This window comes from Haliotis rubra, unplaced genomic scaffold (assembly GCF_003918875.1).
Source record: "Haliotis rubra isolate DU_JTF1 unplaced genomic scaffold, ASM391887v1 Scf1792, whole genome shotgun sequence".
Taxonomy (NCBI): domain Eukaryota; kingdom Metazoa; phylum Mollusca; class Gastropoda; order Lepetellida; family Haliotidae; genus Haliotis; species Haliotis rubra.
In genome coordinates this window covers 16,539-35,710 of record NW_025765772.1, presented here as the reverse complement: position 1 = coordinate 35,710, position 19,172 = coordinate 16,539, and the positions used below count along the sequence as shown (strand labels likewise).

Sequence of the window (19,172 nt, the reverse complement as noted above, 5' to 3'; positions counted from 1 at the left end):
ATATCATGTACTTTTTGTAATAATGTTATGCAATACAACTACAAGTCCCATAAATGTTATTTTGTCTGACAGGCATTATTATAAGCTTTTTGCTTGTTTGCCGATACAGTGTGGGAAACAATATATCAGAAATAGATATGTTTAAATCAAATTTCATGTTACAAAACGCCAACAGACTTGCATACATCTTAAATAATGTTGCATTGTAGATACTCGACTATAGCCCATGAACAAAGGCTCATGCTTCAGTGGGCTAATTCTTATTACCTGGCTCGCATCCCTCTGTTCTCACATAGCCATAGTTCTATGTTGTTTTAACAAGACCTTTTTGGTTAGACTCTGGCTGAGTGAGAGTGAACCTGAATAGCACTTAGACCCTTTAAAGCAAGTAAAAATGTAAGAAGTAACAAAAGCCCTATCGTTGGTCTTGTTGTTTAACCAGTAACCAAATGTTGATATACTGGTAGGACAAGGAAAGAACAATTTGAAATTTTGCATGAATTTGTTAATATGCAAAAATAAACATTGATCAGACAAAATGACCAAGTGTAATGTTCTTCTTTCAATAAATGATGAAATTTAAACCACTTACATGAAGCTCAGTTTTTTTTTCTCAATTTAGACATATTGATGTTTTTGTAAACTGGAATTAAAAAGGAAAACATCTGCATACCCTCTAACACTGGATGAAGTGGTTATGTGAACATCATTGAGTCCAGGCCATCTGTTAATTCACCCCAAGGAGATCCACAAACACAGATGCTCGATGTGTCTGGGGCAAAACTGTTTCTCATATTTTCCTTGAAAAACTAGACATGCTGCTGAAATCTATTTTTTTTGATATTGGATAAGGGGACACATCGTGCCCTGAAAGATGGTTTTGATGACAACAGCTCTTTCTAGCAGTACCTCTAGCTTAATGAGTGCCCAGAACACTTGATGGCATCTCCGTATGTGGGCATGGTGCCTTTTGCATACAGAACATGCTAATGGAGTGCCTTGCACCTTGAAAGTTTAAGCTGACAATGGCATATGACTCGTTGGATGAGTTACTGGGTAGATATGTGGACACACACAGCATGTTCTGTTGACAAAAGGATATATGGAACTCCACCTATAGGATAAGAAAACAGGCCTGAGACATGCGAAACATTTATAGGCAATTAGGGCAATACCACAATGCATGATGTCCTAAAACATAGTATGCGAAAGTTAATAACAGCTTGAGATTACAATAGTAAGATAAAACATTGATAAACAGCATTTGTGATTTGAAAAAATGACTATATAGTATTATGATATAAATAATCTACTTGTGTGTACATATGGGTACAAAATGATTGAATTTCTAAACAACAAAATATACCATAATTATCTTGTTTTCTTTAGATTCAAGTAAACATTTAAACATTTACATGTAATTGTAAACCTGAGCCAAAAACATTTCTCATGAACTTACATGATCATTGGACTTTGGTAATATTGGTGTGTGATCCGACACATCTTTAGATTAAAAGAGGGCCATTGTATGAAATACAACAGTAGTTTGCCAAGATTCATGGCAAATTACATGTGCACTTACATCATCACACTATAAAGTACATGTAAGTTGTTTAGGGCTGTACAATATATTCCAATCTGGAAACAAAACACCCTCAAACAGGAAACGGAATGAAAAAATCAATAACCGAAAATATTCCATGTGAATCTCTTAAACACTTCATTGAAATGTAATCAATGAATGATACAGCAAGCATTCACATGGCATAATGGTGCTTTCTCAATACCAGTATAGTGTATTATACATACATTATAGCTAAAATACATGGAATTATCGCATGAAACGGCTCTCCCATTATCAGAAAATTTGCGGTCCGTGCCGCAAAATGATATTGGACCGCCTCAACCTTAACGGCTTCTACCGCTATCAGTCTCTGTTGTCGCGGACGCCATGGTTCAACATTAATTGTCTTTCGACTGGCACATATTCTGGGTCAAACAAGTCAGCAACTCCAAATTCCCGCTTTAAATAGCGGTAATGGCTTCTCTTGTTGGTGCTAACCTTCACAAATGCAGTATTAAGACTGTTGATGGACTAAAACTGAACACCGCCTATAGCTCTGACATGTTGCAGGCTATAGTGTATCTTGTCAACGGCTTAGGCCCTAATATCGTCACTTTCTGTTGTGACGTCACTGGAATTGTTCGACATGTAAATGCATTCCGGCAGTCAACCCCGTCATCAGAAGTTGGATTTGGGTAAACTTATTCAAATTCCTTTATTGTTTCCTTTGTCATTTCAACACAAATTCCATGTATTTTAAGAATATAATGTTTGAGGGTATTATCATTTGCAGAAGCCCTCGATCTTTCTCAACAGCACTCCTTCGTCGTCGGCAGTTAATGGAAGACCTCGGAGCTTCTGCAAATGATAATGCCCCTCTCAAAAATAGCATTACCCTTTTTATATTTATAGGCAAAGCCTGATGAATAATTCGCTAATTTAACTAAATTTTTTAGCAGAAAAATAAAAAATGGGGGTTCAAATTACTCCATTGACAACAACCGTAGTCACCGGTCGCGGATGAAGCTCCTTAACAGCCCCTTCTGTACGCCTTTGATATGAAGATATCTGACATGATTGGCATGCTGATTCTTAAATCTGCAATTCAACAATCAGAGGGAAGCTTTTAAAACGTTATTTCCTAGAAAGTTTCATATGTTTACTGTATCATGCAAAATACCTAAAGCAAACATCTACAATGGAATGCCAAAGGTAAATAAGGAAATAGTAAGCCTGTAAATTGTAGAAACATTTTACTTTGTTTCACTACTTCTGCGACATAATATGAGGTGGATGTGCAAGTAACAACAATAATGATTTGCGTCTTGTAATAAACTGATATTTAAGTACATATTAATACATATGAAAGTTCTAAAGGACTCATGATTTTGGTATTTCAGCAAAACTAACATAACAAACCTTTGATTTCTGGACTGAGCCATTGGCATATTGTTCAATGGCAAAAACACTCAGCGTCTCCCTTTGCCCTTCGTATTACTGCGCAAGCATAGACTCCAGGTATCGCCATCACAACAATGAATGCGCCGAACAATGTAGCGACATCCCGCTAAATACAAAAAAATATGTAAAAAGTTTAGTGAGGACATGAGACATTATTATTAGGTTATAACAGATATGTTAAATAAGAATCTAATTAGAGGTATTTGGGACAAAACATTTATGATTTAAAACAGATGTATAACTGCTTTAAACTTTATCAGATATATTTTAGATATGCAAATGCGTTCTGCTGATAAAAGAAAGAGAGATATGTAAAATTTCACATAGGAACCTTTATTGCACCATTAATAGGGAGAATATAGGGCCATGGTGGCTTCTAGCTGATGCGGATATGAAGAAAATATTCAGTGCAACATTTGCCGAAATTACAATCCGTCTGCAACCAAAATCCTGATTTTAAGTTTATGCAATACATGTTGGGTGGACAGTGAGCCATTTGACAAAACCCATTCGAGAATGTAATGTATTATAAACCGAAATAACCTTCAATTTGTTACATGTCTGGTCAAAGTCTTGCAGGGCAAAATGGCGTGATGCTGGAAGCCATGGAGACAGGCCTCTTTGCCCCTGTATCGTGCAGAAAAGCTGGCTACGTCTTTCTAGCAGTGAGTGTATAGCGTCTGAACTTGTGGCAAATCAAATTAGACAAGAGTCATAAGAAGAAGACATACACTCCCCAGTATGATGGAATCTCGACAATATGAAATGGTAATAAGCAAAGGATACTACTTCAGGGTGAGTTTGATATATATATGAAGTTTAGTGGAAAAATATTTAACGGCTTTCAAGTTATGCCCTGTTCTTCCAAAAATGGACACATATGCGACGGATTCGAGATACATGAGGTGCTGACTCATATACCCCGGGCATAAAAGCAGCAAAATGCAGATAAATTCAACTTCTATAGCCATATTCTTAATTTGACGGACCTTCGGGGTGGGGAAAAAATGACTTTCAGCATTTTAGTAGACAGGTTGACCTTGTGCTGACCAAGGCCTGACTCCACGCTTTAACACTGGTTAGGCTGATGGTAAATCCATTTGCTAGCGGATAATTTTGATTGGCCCTTGGTTGCCCATATGTAACTGATGAACACTTGGGGTGTGGTACCCTGGTTAGCAGCCTCCATGTGACATCCAGTAAAGAGAATTAGTTTCAATTTTAAATTCAATTATGAATAAGTAAAGGATTGTGTTAGCGCAAATGTTGCCGCGGTGAACAGCGGCAACAAGGACGGGTGGGCTGGAGGAACATGTAACGTGTCTGAGTTGGGTATTCATGTTAGGCTGTGGCATGGTAAGTCTGGGGTAGTACAAAACAGTCATGCATATACACACATGCACATTTCGTCATATGGATCGGTAAAACATTCATAATACCCACCCCAAACCTATTCTCTTTCACCACGATAATTCATGGAATGGGATCTTCCCGCAAACTTACGTCTTAATACTTTGACAGCCCCATCTGTGCAAAAATCTCTAGTAAATGGGATTAGGAAAGCTTTAAGAAAGACTTAGTTTAGTAGACATTTAGAAAGTGATACTCCTGGAGACATAGCTAAAAGTTTCAAGGGTTCACAGGTAAAGGGAACAATGAAATACCGCTACGCTAGCGCAGATATATTGCAGGCACAATTGAAATAGATACAAATGTAGTTGAAATGCTTTTAAAATATTATTGCAACATTCAGTAAGGAGGCTGTGACAACTAATTACACATTCCGCGGAAAAACATTCCATGATGATACTTAATCATTTTCTACCTATCTGATAAATGAAAAATTTTGCACACAAAATTTAGCTACTACCAATTGTTAATTAAAACAGATGGGATAATATAGTTCATATGAATACACATGGTATAACAATTATAAATAAGAACATTTCAAGTTTCGAAAATGACATTCAGGACATACTAGATGCTGCTGCATTCTAAAGCACAACAATGTTCAACTAGAAGAGATAATCGACTTCGAATTACTTTATGCTATTGGTAATAAATATACCAGATGGAACCATAAAAGCATCCCTTTATATATTGTGGCATTGTCACCCAAACAAAGTATGTAAAGAACTTGGAAAAGATTATGAGGGGCACTTGTATTTCACAGGGTTCCTGATTTGTTTCCTATCAGTATATATGCTATTCAACGACAGATACATGACCAGAAATGATTTTATCAGCAAACACTATTCTAATGCAACAAATCACAAATTTGACAAATCACGTCACTATTTATCATACGATTTGTTATTGAAAATATATAATACCACAACAAGGGGACATCACCTGCAAAAATACGAAGAAACTACAAAGCGACCGCAGATCCTTGAATATAAACAGACTTAAGTGCAAATGTTTTTACAGCCACAAGGAAGTTTGAAGTTAGGCCTTTGAAATGTACAGGATCAAAAAGGAACGCATACTACATTGCAGCCATCATCGGCGTGAAAACAGCAGTTCCCTGCCGCAAAGCGGGCGGAGTTTGGTTTTAATGAGCTCTTGGCAAACAAGTTATTGCGTAATACAAAAACAATATACAAAGCGAATTGCCAATTAGCTAAGGAATTTAGTTCCTAAAGTATCTCATACCAACCTCTTATTCAAATGTGACTGCTTTAGGAGTAGAGAGTTCTTGATCAGACAGCAGACCCGGCTAAGCGGTTGGTGATGAATTTGCTGATGCTGCGGTTGTTTCGGGCATGTTGACTTTGAAGCCTTCTGTGCAAATTCAGGAGGACCCAAAGTGTCAAATGAGACACTAATGCTTACAATAAAAAAATGGAGCCAGAGGTGACATACTGAAACAATAAAGCCTTCATGGCCAATGGGAACAATAGATTATTTTCTGGGAAGAATGGAGATATGACACATCAGAATGAAGAATAAGGACGATGCTCACTATACACTAGCTACTGAATAGTGAGAGAGTGAGTGAGTATAGGTTTACGCCGCTTTGGCAATATTCCACACTGAACTCATGGGGAATCGAACCCATGTATTTGGTGTGATGAGCGAATACTTAAAACCACTTTGCAACCCTATACAGTCAATAGCCGCTACCGAATAAATATGATAGCTGACATGACAACTGTAATAGCTGCTGAATGTATAATAATAATTAATGATGACAATAATGAATATCATATTTACAGTATCGCCCTTCCTTAAATTCCTCCTCTTCTTGAAGTTTGACTCGGAACGATTATATTGTCAAAGTCCTCGTTCAGCTGGAACCGATTTGGGATTATGGCTACAACAAATAAAAAAAATAAAAGAATTTATAAATGATTAGCCCATGAAACACTGACATATATGATATATGTAATTTTAACATATGATCCCTAATTCTACAAAATATACTGCGTTGTTGGACATTAATTGGACCCTATAATACTCATATTCGGCTATATTAGGCAAAATATTGAAGAGATGATTGGACCTTATATAACATTGATATGAGGTTTTACTTACTCAGCACAATACATGTGTTTCAGTGTTAATTAAAACCCAAGCACTTTGACATACGTTCACTATATTATGCAAATTATAGACTTTATTCAGCAAATTTACTGCCAAAATGTAGTAACATTCCAGGTTACTGAGTAAAGATCTCTCAGGTTTGGGAAACCTACCGATCGGTCTATAATAGGCAAAGCGGGATATAATAGGCCGTTCCGCTCTATTTTGCTATAGGCCGATTAGCCTTTAATTATGATATTCATCAAATGAATTTGAAGTGGTGCATTTACGCATGAGGATATTAACATTCTTCAAGTTTTGAGGTGCTAAGGTTTTCATTCAAACCCTTTTTTGAGCATTTTAACATAATAAAGAAGTTTGGACATAATTTCACTGAAAATTAATGACATAGATATTCAGTTTTAGTTGTCAAAATGAAAATCTGTGCAAAATTGTGTTCTTAAATGAAAACATCTTTCCTGAACATTATATAAATTTCCATTTTATCCAAAAACTTATTTTTTCAAGCTGAGTTGGTCCATAACTATCCATCTCCAGGATCTAATAAAAGAGCGGGTGCCAGATCAAATCGCGCCCCAGCTACAAAACGCCCCTGCCAATTGGGTCAAAATGCCCCAGATTTTTGGTCAAATCGCCCCAGGTTTGGTCAAATTGCACAAGGGGGATAGTCAAAATGCCCCAATGTATTTAAAATTGGTTAAATATATGCCACAAATGCATAGTTTTTGTCAACTTCAATATTATATTCTATATATAATATTATATAGTGATATATCTGATACATTTTCTATTAGTAAACTGATAAGACCAAAAGTAATATTCATGTACATAAACAACACTATAATACCAATTATTTGGTAAAGAATTACAAGAGTAAAATGAAAGGTTTGTATAATATGTTTACTGGCTGTAAATAGTTTTTGGTCAACAAATGGCATTATGTAAACATATTTATTTCCAAAGAAAGGAACCGGATTGGTAAACAAGCATAAGCTTATATGAAGAGTACATGAAAAGAACTAGTGAGCAGAGTCTTCATAGTTATGGCCACAAGAGCAATATGATGTCAAAGATGTAAATCTTTCATACTTGTGCGCATAAAGGTCACTACATTCAAGTTGGAGACGAGAATGTATGATTAGACAAAATCTGCTTACCGAAATTTAAGTCAAAATGACTGTAGATATTAGAATCGTTCAAAATTACATTTTGAATCTTGATAGGTGATGGTCAATTAGTGAATATGTTTTATAAGCCTGAAATGTTCATACATTCGAGGCCTCAAAATTTTCTTTAACTAAACACAGCATTGAATGTCAATAAGTGAACATGTTTGAATAGCCTGTTTTTATTCACACTTTTGACAAGATTAATTAATCAAAGCTCTAGATTGTTTTGATAAGCATTATGCCATACTTGTTGAGAAAATCTATGCATTTACGACCTCACCTTTTGACAAGCAATTAATAATAACAAAAAGCTTTTAGATTATTTTGATAAGTATTATACCATACTTGTTGACAAAAACTATGCATTTATGGCCAATAACAACTTTATACCAAACATTTCAGTTTATTATTGTAATTCTTTACAAAAGCGTTACTAACATGCAAATAGTGGTATTATAGTGTTGTTTATACATGAATATTACTTTTGCTCTATATGGAAGTTGACAAAACTATGCATTTATGGCATATATTTAATCATTTTAAATACACTGTGGCATTTTGACTACCCCCAACAATGTGATCAAACATGGGGCGATTTGACAAAAAATCTGGGGCATTCTAGCCCAATAATAAACAGTTAAATAAGGGCCAAGCTAAGCGGGTACTAATGGCAAAGTTTTGACATCATTTGATGACTGGTTATATGTAATATCAATGTAATTTACCTGCATGATTCATCTTGAATTATCCAACGGTGGAAGCGGAAGTTCAAATATGAACATGGATTACTCCCTTGTTGTACCGAATGACACCTTAAAAAAGACGACATTAATGTATATTTCGCAATAATATAGTAACACAAATATCAAAAAGCATTTTCACAAGTTTTTCATAATGTGTTTATTAGATAACGGGTTAATGCCAATGTATGTGCGAAATGTGAGATTTGAAATACTTTAATATGACTGGCGCGTAAGTGTGGCGCTTAGCCATATTCCGGCCGCTTTAAAGGGCAAGTGTACACGAAAATTAACCTTTTTGTCTTGCACGTTTTCTTCATAAAAAGTGTTTATCAAGTCGTTTTATATCCAAACCCGTACATAAATCAGAAGTAACTAATTTATTATTTGCGTTATATCAATTCATATTTTCAACATTTACCAAGAGTTCTATGTCCACAATAAACACACCATGGCTTATGTCCCTTGGAAATGACGTCATTGGTGCCCAAACGATAAACGAATGACGTCGTCAGACCTTATTAGACCCATTTCACGTGGTGCAGGTATAGGTGTGGTTCTTTTGTTCTCGATGCGCAGGCTAATACCGTTTTAATCCACCTGCCGCTTGGCCGTCAGCTGTGCGGTCAGTTCTACACTGTAATGACGTTGCAGTTTGAAAAAACGTATACATTGTACTAAGAGTGTTACCACGTAACCAAATTCTATATAACATATACAACCTGAGTCGGTCGTCTCTTCCAACAGTACCTTTTTTCATGAAACCTATAAAACGTATATGCACTACATCTTGCTTTGCCATCGGTGAATGTGCCGGCATTCTACGTTTGTTACTAAAGTTCTTACATAAATCGTACGATATGTCACTCCTCTTCCACCTAATTCACTTTTATATCGATAGTACTCTTACATCACGCAGATAAATGCAATTTGCAGTTTTGAACACTGTTTGAAATTAGTTTTTCTATGATAGCATCCGCTGATTGTAGATAAAATTTACTGAAAATTACATGCATCGTAAAATCCTCGCCAGTTTTGACTACACTACTAAATCACGATTCACTTCTCGCGTTTTGCGTAATTTATGGTAAAATGTCAAATTTTACTGGGAGAATTGAATTTAAAAGAAAAAAGATGTATCATTGTGATCAGCAGTAGTTTTGTTGTTGTATGATCGAATCACCAATGCCTCGTTCTGAAACATTATCAATGAACCGAGAATCGCTGAGAAAGTTTTGGAAAATACGCAAACGTCAAAGTGAAGTTTCAGCCATATTACATAGTGTTTATAAAATCACGTCACATGTATGTCGGTTATGTTTCGTCCATAAAATTCAACACCATCTTCCTTACATGAATCCCTGAATCCCTCCTCATACAGTTCAAAATAAACTGACAAATGGACTTTGTCACCAATACGAAGAATGTTTCAGTGAAATCTAACGAAATATATCCGAAGATATTGAGCTGCCGCGCTGTGAAAGAATACTTGTTTGAAATGTATACAAAGCCAATCTCAGATTTTACACTGTGCATCCGTTCGCCTACTTGTTGCATACAATTGCTCATTAGTTTTAGAACATGCATGGAAAGGTATCGTAGCAAGCGATAGTTAAATAAAACAGGTGTATGCCAATGATTTTCTAGATTCATCACAACATATTATAGTTTTTGAAAGCATGACGCCATAACTGACGCAAACTCACGCACAACGATGACGGTACTTCTCTTAATTTCTGACTATTTCCCTTGGTCACAATGAAAACAAAAAGAAAATAACAACCAGCAGACTGTCAGAAGTTTCGGACTACTTACATGTCACATTTATGCATATACGTTGCTTGAAACAACGAAAATGTCCTTCGAAAACTCGTGTCAGTGAACACGCCATTTTGCAAAAGTCGCTTCCCTGATAGTGATGTCATACAGGACGTCAACATTGTTATACATATTTGGTATTTTCATTGAGGCGAGGTTATGAATGAAAATACACACGACCAATCCGTCCTGCTGCTTACATTTTCTGTTCTTAAGCTTCTTCGTATTTTCACGAACTTTTTTCACGTGATTAATATCAGTATTATTATCTTTTGATTTGGGACTAGACAGGAGACCAGTTTAAATTCAAGTGGCACCAATTACGTCATAATCAAAGGGCGGTAACTCTGGCCTGTTTAGCTCCGGCAAAAAAAATACCCTCATATTGGCATAACATTTCAGCACTTATTTTGAGGGTTATACTTTACGTTGTAAGAAAAAAATGAGTGTATATTTTCAAACATTGGTATTAACTAATTAAAACAGTTCACTTTGATTCACATAAGAATAAATGTGATTTATTCGTGTACACTTGCCCTTTAATACATGCAACAGCTCATCCGCCATATTGAAGTCAGTTGTATACGTTTCTCTGGGTTCTGGTCGTTTCTAAGGAACAATGTCAAATCCAATATCGTCAACAGCCAAAGCTTTGGTCGACTCCGCTACTGATGTAAGTGAAGAGACGAAACCAGCTTCACCAGCGCCTGATGACTCCATGTTCTCTACACCCAGCTCTCTGACTGACGTGGTGCTCGTTGTTGAAGGGAAGAAACTACACGTGAGTAAAGCTCTACTTTGTCTCACTCCCCTGCTTTCCTGAAAATGTTCGAAGGTGACTTTAAGAACAAAACAGAGGTTCCCATCGCGGACAAGAAGTATGCAGATTTTGTTGAGTTCCTGTTGTGTATTCATCCGTCCACTTGCAAACCTGTCCAACGAGAAACACTGGACATTGTTCTGCCCCTCGCTGACGAGTACGAGGTCGAGTCTCTCATGCAACGGTGTGAGCAGTTTGTCCTCAATTTGTTCCAACTCAAAGATGCACAGCGATCAGATCCGTCTAATGTAGAACTGGTTCACTTTCTCTACCTGTCTGACAAGTATAAACTGGGTGCTCTTCTGGACGCCTGTGTTATCAAGGCGAAATACAGAACTTACGAGAACGGCATCAAAACTTTGCGGGAATTTAATCTTCTGTCTGCAGATACCAAGTTTCGTGTACTGTCTGGAAGAACGAGTTTGCTTGAGGTAACCTCAACAGATGTACAAATGTTTAAGAAACGATTGGATCATATTGTGAAACCTGAGTGTAACGCATGTAATGATCCAGGGTGGAAGCATAGCTCTTCAGGATGCAGAGTTCAGTTGAAATCCGACCTGTTAACTTACTTTGACAAACTCACAAGTTACTTTAGGGAGGATCCACGCTATGTGAAAGTGTCCGAGGGTCGCAAATTGGCTGTGAAGCAGGCAAAATAAACTTTCCAAAAAATACGTTTTGAAAAGGTGCAAGATGAACTGAGAATATGTCATACGAGGGCTGTCTGGAAGAACGAGCTTGCTTGAAGCACCCTGAACAAGGTTACATGCTTGTAAGCATTTTTTTAAAATTACATTATGAATCCTGATTGTCACGGATGCCGTCGACCAGGACTCAAGCATACTTCACCAGGATGCAGAGAACAGTTAAGATCCAAGCTGTCATCTTACATTGACAAACTCACAACATATTTCAAGAGGGATCCACGCTATGACCCTAAACAAGCGGTACAAGATGCAAAGTAAATGGACATTTCCTAACAAACATGGTACATTGGGTACACGGTTGTGTCTGTCAAGTGATGTGAACTGTTTTGTCTTGACCTGGCAGATTAATACAAACTGTAGTCAGTATTGGACAAATGTGTAGTCAACCTGAAATACCCACCTATGATGGACAACAAAGATGATGTGAACAGTTTACCTGAATCCCAGTGTCTATCATCGGATATTTAAGTTCAAGAAATGTCTGAGAGAATATGATTAAAGGAAGAACCTTGTTCCTGCCATTCGAGAACCATAGCATAATTTAGACCAAATATCAAATCCTCTGTATTATGGGTGTCTTGAGAACTGAAAAACGCATTCAAATGAGATTAACGTTTCAAGTTAGGCCTAATCCAGCAGGTTTAACCACCATTCCAAACTGTCTCTGCTCAATATGTGTAGGTACAACTTAGCCACTACCAAGAATTTCACGAAAGCGTCAAGATGTATCCGGCCAGTTAAAAAGATATACCTTTCAAAGGGTATGGATTTGTTCAGAAAAATGCTCTGCTATTGATGTCATGTATGCTATAAATACATGACATCTCGCACAAATCACAGGGCACCATCAACACGTGTACATTATGTGCTCAGAACCTGTGGTTTTTGAACTTAGGAAGCCTTATCTTGACAGTCGTCAATCTTTCAGTTTGTGTAGCTTTTGTTGAGGTTTATATTATCCAGATGACTGGACATGTTTGTTGTTTAACGTCGCACTCAGCAATATTCCAGCTATATGGCGGCGGTCTGTAAATATTCGAGTCTTGACCAGACAATCCAGTGATCAACAGCATGAGCATCGATCTACGCAATTTGGATATTATGACATGTGTCAGCGAGTCAGCGAGCCTGACCACCCGATCCCGTAAGTCGCCTCTTACGACAAGCATGAGTTACTGAAGACCAAGTCTAACCCGGACCTTCAAGGGGTGATGACCACTGAGACTACCCTTGCACAGCTGACTCTGTATCTGTCTTGGTACCAAGACCTACTGAGTCATGTCCACAGGACTACACAGGTTATAGTAAATTCCATATGTCCCTCACTGTATAATATACTGATAAAGACAAACTCGTTATGAAAACGAGTATGGATGTACATACGTACATGTAGTATTGTTATGTAGGGTAAAATGGGGTTTAGGGTCCATATGACAACGTGCATGCTTGTGCATGTATGGCAACTTGTACTAGCCCAGACTTAGGCTGGCTTTATAGTGCTAGGTCACTTAGATACCATGCCGCAGTTATGCATGAATACCCCATCTCAGACACATTATCTTCCGAGCCGACCAGTCCTTGTTGTACCCATTCATGCCGAGCACCAGGCAGGGACCTGTAGTAGGCCTACTGTCAACTCTTGTGTCCTTGTGTGTGGAATAATGTTTTCAGATGTGTTATCGAATCTCTTATTCACATATATATAAATATATATCTATAAATCTGTATATATAAATTTATAAATTAGATTAGTGATTCTGTAAAAAATATATATATTGCCAGCTTTAGTCATTACCCGTTCACCATGACTCAGGGCCTATGCTTTAACCAACTACCACTCTCCATTGTCTATAATGTAAGCTGGGGTAATGAACACACTACTGATGTTATACCTATTTCTTTTTGTAGCTTGCTTATAGCCAGCTTTTGACTCCTCCAGCAAGTTAAAACATTAAAGTGATGAGTCACTCCACATTCCAGGTCGGGAGCGAGATGAGAGGTTTAGCCATCTCGGCTTGTTAAACTGACTTTCTGAATATGCCATGTCGGCATAGAGGGGATTTCATTTCATGGATTTATGTATTTTTATTCTAAATAATGTGATGGAACAGGAACAACTGTTTATCCAAAGTAAGACTTTTAACTATATCAAATGATACTTGTTTTGCACATTGTACATATGTATAGACTGCCATTATTAAATCTATTTTAAACTGTTGTGTGATCTCTCCACTCGTAACAGATGCGTGCAACGTAATTGTGCTAGTTTGTTTCTAAAAACAGATGTCCGATACAATTCCCAAGTTTGACTTGTACCATATGTGGCCATGATATACGCATGAAAAAGTGTCAAATGATGAACTCACCGCACAGTATGAACAACCAGAATGATATGAGATGAACAGGTATCAGTGTCTATAGTATAAAGTCTTTGGGCACAAATTCACTCGGGTAGTTGCGTGATCGTCTCCTTGATGTAGCACAAACACAAAATTACAGTCACAAAATATCAGAATCTCACTCACGTATCGACGCCTGACAGGTGTGTTTCAAGGTGTCTGTCCCGAGGGTACATGTCCCACGCCTCTCTGGCTGTCATCCTCACTGGGGCTCCAAAATGTAGTAGCGGATATGGGTGAATGTTGGTGGGTGGGTGGAGCGCACACAACACAACGCTACTTGTGGTCACAGATGACTGCCACTTTATTTATCCATTAAAAGGAATGTTTGAATAACTCTGAAAATATACATAAAAATAACTAAGTATTTGAGCATAAAGGTATAACATGGCTTACGTATACATGTATTACACATTCTATATAGTCTTAGCATGCAGCTAGCCCAGACAAAACACGTACTAGCATAAATACATCTTTAAATATAGATAGCAACATGAAAACTATTCATACATACATATATCATTTATGACATTCAATGAATATATTACAAATATACATGAAGGAAATATATAGAGTTTATTACATACAAGATCATAAAGTACACTTACCACTGTGTGGCAAATGAGTGTAAACAAGCTCTCATAGCAGTCAAGGATCATCAATCATCACGGATCATTCTAAGAAACGTTAAAATACAATCTTGATAATACTAATAATGGTATATAAAAATAAGTTATAATAAAAGCAACAAATATCACATCCACCCTCACTATTTCATACCACATTTTCATACGATTATACATTTACACAATACGTTAAGTCATAATTTAGCTTTAATTAGGCTGTACTGATGGTTGGAAAACAATAGATACATTTAAGTACACACCGATGCATTAATGTAACAATTCTTTAAGAAATACACTATACACTCAGAACCTTGCCTGACCCAGTAGGGTGGCTATTGTTAATTGAGTAATTGCATAAGTGCAGGGATATATTTAACTGAGAGGGTTTGTTATATTTTATCTGTAAACTTAAAATCTGACACCTATACAATAAACAGTAACTATATACAAGTACTTAAAATTGAATGCAGGACTTACAATGAACACAACGAAAATGTTATTATACCTCAGTGAACCAAACAAATACAGTCAGTCCATAATAAAACCACACCTCTGTCGATTAAACACTTTGTTGCAAAGATTATATTTTTATTTTATTTAACGAACACAGAGTTTGCTGCTGTAATGACGCCAGGCATCATCAAAATGTGCGTATATATAACGTGCTCCATCTGGGGCTCTAAATAGTACAGTGGAAGGGAGACAACTCCAGTCGAATGGTATTAACCCCATGGATGCCACAGGACATATATGTCCTTCCCCATCAACCCTTAATATACTTCATGTCCACATTCGAGATTCGTCCAAGAAAAGTCCAAATCCCCTGTACCCCGTCTTTTGAGAAGAGCTGCTGTCCAGAAATATGCTGAATCGCCACTGTCCAGATCAGTTCAATCAATCGATCAACTCAAGCAAATGTTCGTACACGATTCACGTTTCATGTAAACACGGCTATGTCATCCAGCATTCTTAATTATGTCTCAGTTTATTTGAATTATCAACAATTTTAAGGAAAATTAACTATGATCCGAAAATTCACAAAGACGTAAAATTAGGAGGTAAAAATATATGTCAGTTAACTGTGTGCACTGTATTTCCTCTATTAGATTGTGTTAATTTGATTCGCACAAGTTACTGACCCAGCGTCTGTTCTGTAATCTGTATAGGCTGGCATGGTGGCAGATAACCCGGATCTTCACCTCTGATCTTCAGGGTTTCACCTCTGTTGAGAATTAATATGCAGTGGCACCAATGTCAGTGTCATCGGCCAGTGAGACGTCCCAGAGAATCATGGTTAAATAGAGAATTCACTCCAAGTGTCTTCTGATATCAATTATATCAACACCAGTTGATAAAGTTACAAATATCCGAGGCTTGCCGAGGATATTTTACTTTTATCAACGAGTGTTGATATATTTGATATCAGAAGACACGAGGGTGAGATTCTATTTATCATCCAAAATTACTCTTCATTAATTTTCAATTAAAAATGTACATCTCTGAACATGGTACTGCCATTAGACGCAGTGCAGAGATGTCATAGCATTGTGATGTCATCAAGTACATGACGTCATAGCATTGTCAGGGCATTGTACAAAATCTGCTGTCAAAACGATATCTCCTAGGAGATATCGTTTGATCTCACACAAGCGATATCTCCTGTGGAACACAGTTTTGGATGATAATTGTTGATATCAAAACTTGGATGACAGCAAACTTCCCAAAATCAAATGATGGCAAAACTAAACTTTTGATCACCAGTTCAAAACTAATGCACACCAAGATTCAACTTCCCAATATACTGATTAAAGAGACTATTGGTTAACCAGCAAGGAAATCTTGGCTTGATCACTTGATAATGCAGAGATACATTTCCTCGGACAAATCAGTGTATATGTTGACTATTTCAATTAACAGGAAAAGGTGTTTGCAAAAATATCTTGGCGAAGCAGGATTTGAAACCACAATTAGATGTTTGTGGCCTAAAGACAAAACGGTCCACAGCGTTTTACATAGCATTAGACGAATATGTATTGTGCGTTTTAATGAGGATTCATTGTACAGTAAATTATGTTTACATTGAACGTGCTTACTCATAATAACTGTGCTTTTCCTGGAACGTGTTGTATATTTTAGCCGAAATATGTATAACGAACAACAGTTAGAACGACCTACAATTACTTATCATATTGTGTTCCTCTTATAACTGTAGTTTACTGTACATGTCCATTGTATATACATGTAACTGTATCATTACTCAATTAATGATTATTTCGTTATGACAATGTGATCATTTACAGCTATCAGTCTTCTTTATTTACACCTGCACTTATCGTATAGTCTTGACGAGTGATCATTTAAAGTAGTGTTAACAGTATATCTTTGTTTTTAATATCTTGTATCCTTCAGCATGGAAGGATATGATCACCATGGAGGTATTTCCAATGTATGAAACTGATTCTGAATGATTATCTCATATATACCGACGCGGTTGTTATTTCGTGGCATGTCTCGGTCAGCCAGGTCAAGCGATGATGGCTACAAATGGAGTGGACTGCTTTCGGGACATTGACCGAAAAGTAGCTTGTGGTCAGAATAGCTCAGGTTCACGTTGTAAGTGAAACATCACATGGCTGCAACCAGACTGGCCCTCAACTTGCTCAAGAATACCAGTGTTGGCAGAGGACTCTTCCTATGTTGATAGTTAAGCCTAAATGAAACACTGACATAGGTCAGCTGGATCAGCCAACCAGGTAGCCAAGTACAGGATCAGCCAATCAAGTGGCAGAGTAGTACGATCAGCCAACCAGGTAGCAGTACAGGATCAGCCAATGAGGTAGCCGAGAGAAGGATCAGCCAACAAGGTAGCCGAGAGAAGGATCATCCAATGAGGTAGTCGAGAGCAGGATCAGCCAATCAATCAGGTAGCCGAGTACTGGACCAGCCAACCAGGTAGCCGAGTACTGGACCAGCCAACCAGGTAGCCGAGTACTGGACCAGCCAACCAAATAGCTGTGTAATAGGTTGAGAAAGATTGCACGTTATTCACACATGCTGAACGAATTTCCAGATGAAACCTAAACAAATAACATCATGTTGAGATTGTATTCATTTATGGTGTTATGGAGGACAAGTCCAAATATGATGCAGCAGTGACAAAAACGATGCATGATGCAATACCCATGTTTTACACGTCTTGTCTTGAATTGCCTTGCCTTTGCACGTTCTCAAAACGTTTTGATGACACCTTGTATCAGCATTTTCTCATGGTGTTTCATTAGGACATGCTAATGCTTTCAGTACAAACTTCTCAAAGTAATGGGATGTTTTTGTCGCCTTTTTAAATTATAAACATAGTTAGATGTTTGCAATAATATGTAACTTGAAGTTTCCAGTGTGAGAAAACTGTTCTTGTGTATATGTTGATATATTAGTAAAATGATAATAAATGTATAAGTTGATTCTGATGTGTTCATTCCTTCAAGAGCCCTTCCTTTTCCCTGTGCCTTGGCTTCAGGAATAAGGCAAGCGTTCCCAGCAGAATGAATGCCAGTGATTCAGTAGCGTGCATGTTCACCATTCCTCAATCAGTGCCTTTACAATCCAATGTGTCAGTTGGTAAGTTGTGACGGTGTTGAATTCTCTGGTCACGGATGGCGAACCTTTGAGCATAATATGCGAGAGTCAAGGGCGGAATCAGGCCACGTCGTGATCATATCAAAACTGTGATAATCGTCATCAAATACAATCAGTGTTAATATTGTGATAGTGTTTTCCGTTCATGCATTCTGCCACATGACCTCATGTTTGGAACGTGAGTACCATCAATGTCTCCAATGATGCTGCTTGTTTTCTTTGTAATTTCACGTAATTGAACTGGGAATGTTATTGATGCTACCCGAAAAGTGGCAATCTCAAGGCATTCAATGTGTCGTGACACTGCTGATCTTACACAGTGACGATGACAAGTCATCTCCATTGTACAGATGCGTTTTTCCTGTTGACGCTAAATAGTGCCAGATGATAGCCATTGTCAGTTCAGGTGCTATTGTAGATTTCATTCTGTCGATGATACACACAAAAAATGATTCCTATTAGATCCAAATGGAATTTCTTGATTAATTCAGTGACTGTAAATACTTCAAACGTCCTTTAGTTCTCAAAATGTCTGAGGTGAGGGCAGCTGCGATGAGAGGCAGCCATTTGGTAGAGTTAAGAAACTTCTTACGAAGACTTAAGAATCCTCCTAAAATGCTCTATAACGAATCTTCTCAGACGGAAGAGTAACTTTAAAAAATTCACCTATACTTAGTACTAAG

At 37.3% G+C, this 19,172-nt stretch overlaps 1 protein-coding gene and 2 long non-coding RNA genes across 3 annotated transcripts; 2 read left to right on the top strand and 1 right to left on the bottom strand.

Annotated features, from left to right (window-relative positions):
- Positions 1-6,269: 6,269 nt before the first annotated feature.
- Positions 6,270-8,740, bottom strand: LOC124273295. Its single transcript, XR_006897607.1, has 3 exons — positions 8,696-8,740; positions 8,466-8,552; positions 6,270-6,341 (listed from the first exon to the last, which is right to left on the bottom strand). It is a non-coding gene; the product is annotated as an uncharacterized LOC124273295 (long non-coding RNA).
- A 2,369-nt stretch (positions 8,741-11,109) lies between these two features.
- On the top strand, positions 11,110-12,607 carry LOC124273298 (BTB and MATH domain-containing protein 38-like). Its single transcript, XM_046708541.1, has 2 exons — positions 11,110-12,251; positions 12,298-12,607. The coding sequence occupies exon 1, from the start codon at positions 11,124-11,126 to the stop codon at positions 11,778-11,780; it is 657 nt and encodes a 218-aa protein (XP_046564497.1). The 5' UTR covers positions 11,110-11,123; the 3' UTR covers positions 11,781-12,251; positions 12,298-12,607.
- A 3,898-nt stretch (positions 12,608-16,505) lies between these two features.
- LOC124273299 lies at positions 16,506-18,051 on the top strand. Its single transcript, XR_006897608.1, has 2 exons — positions 16,506-17,634; positions 17,778-18,051. It is a non-coding gene; the product is annotated as an uncharacterized LOC124273299 (long non-coding RNA).
- The last annotated feature ends 1,121 nt before the right edge of the window (positions 18,052-19,172 follow it).

What these genes read in the sequence shown, in the direction of transcription:
- LOC124273298 (XM_046708541.1), top strand. Translation starts at nt 11,124, where the DNA reads ATGTTCGAAGGTGACTTTAAGAACAAAACAGAGGTTCCCATCGCGGAC.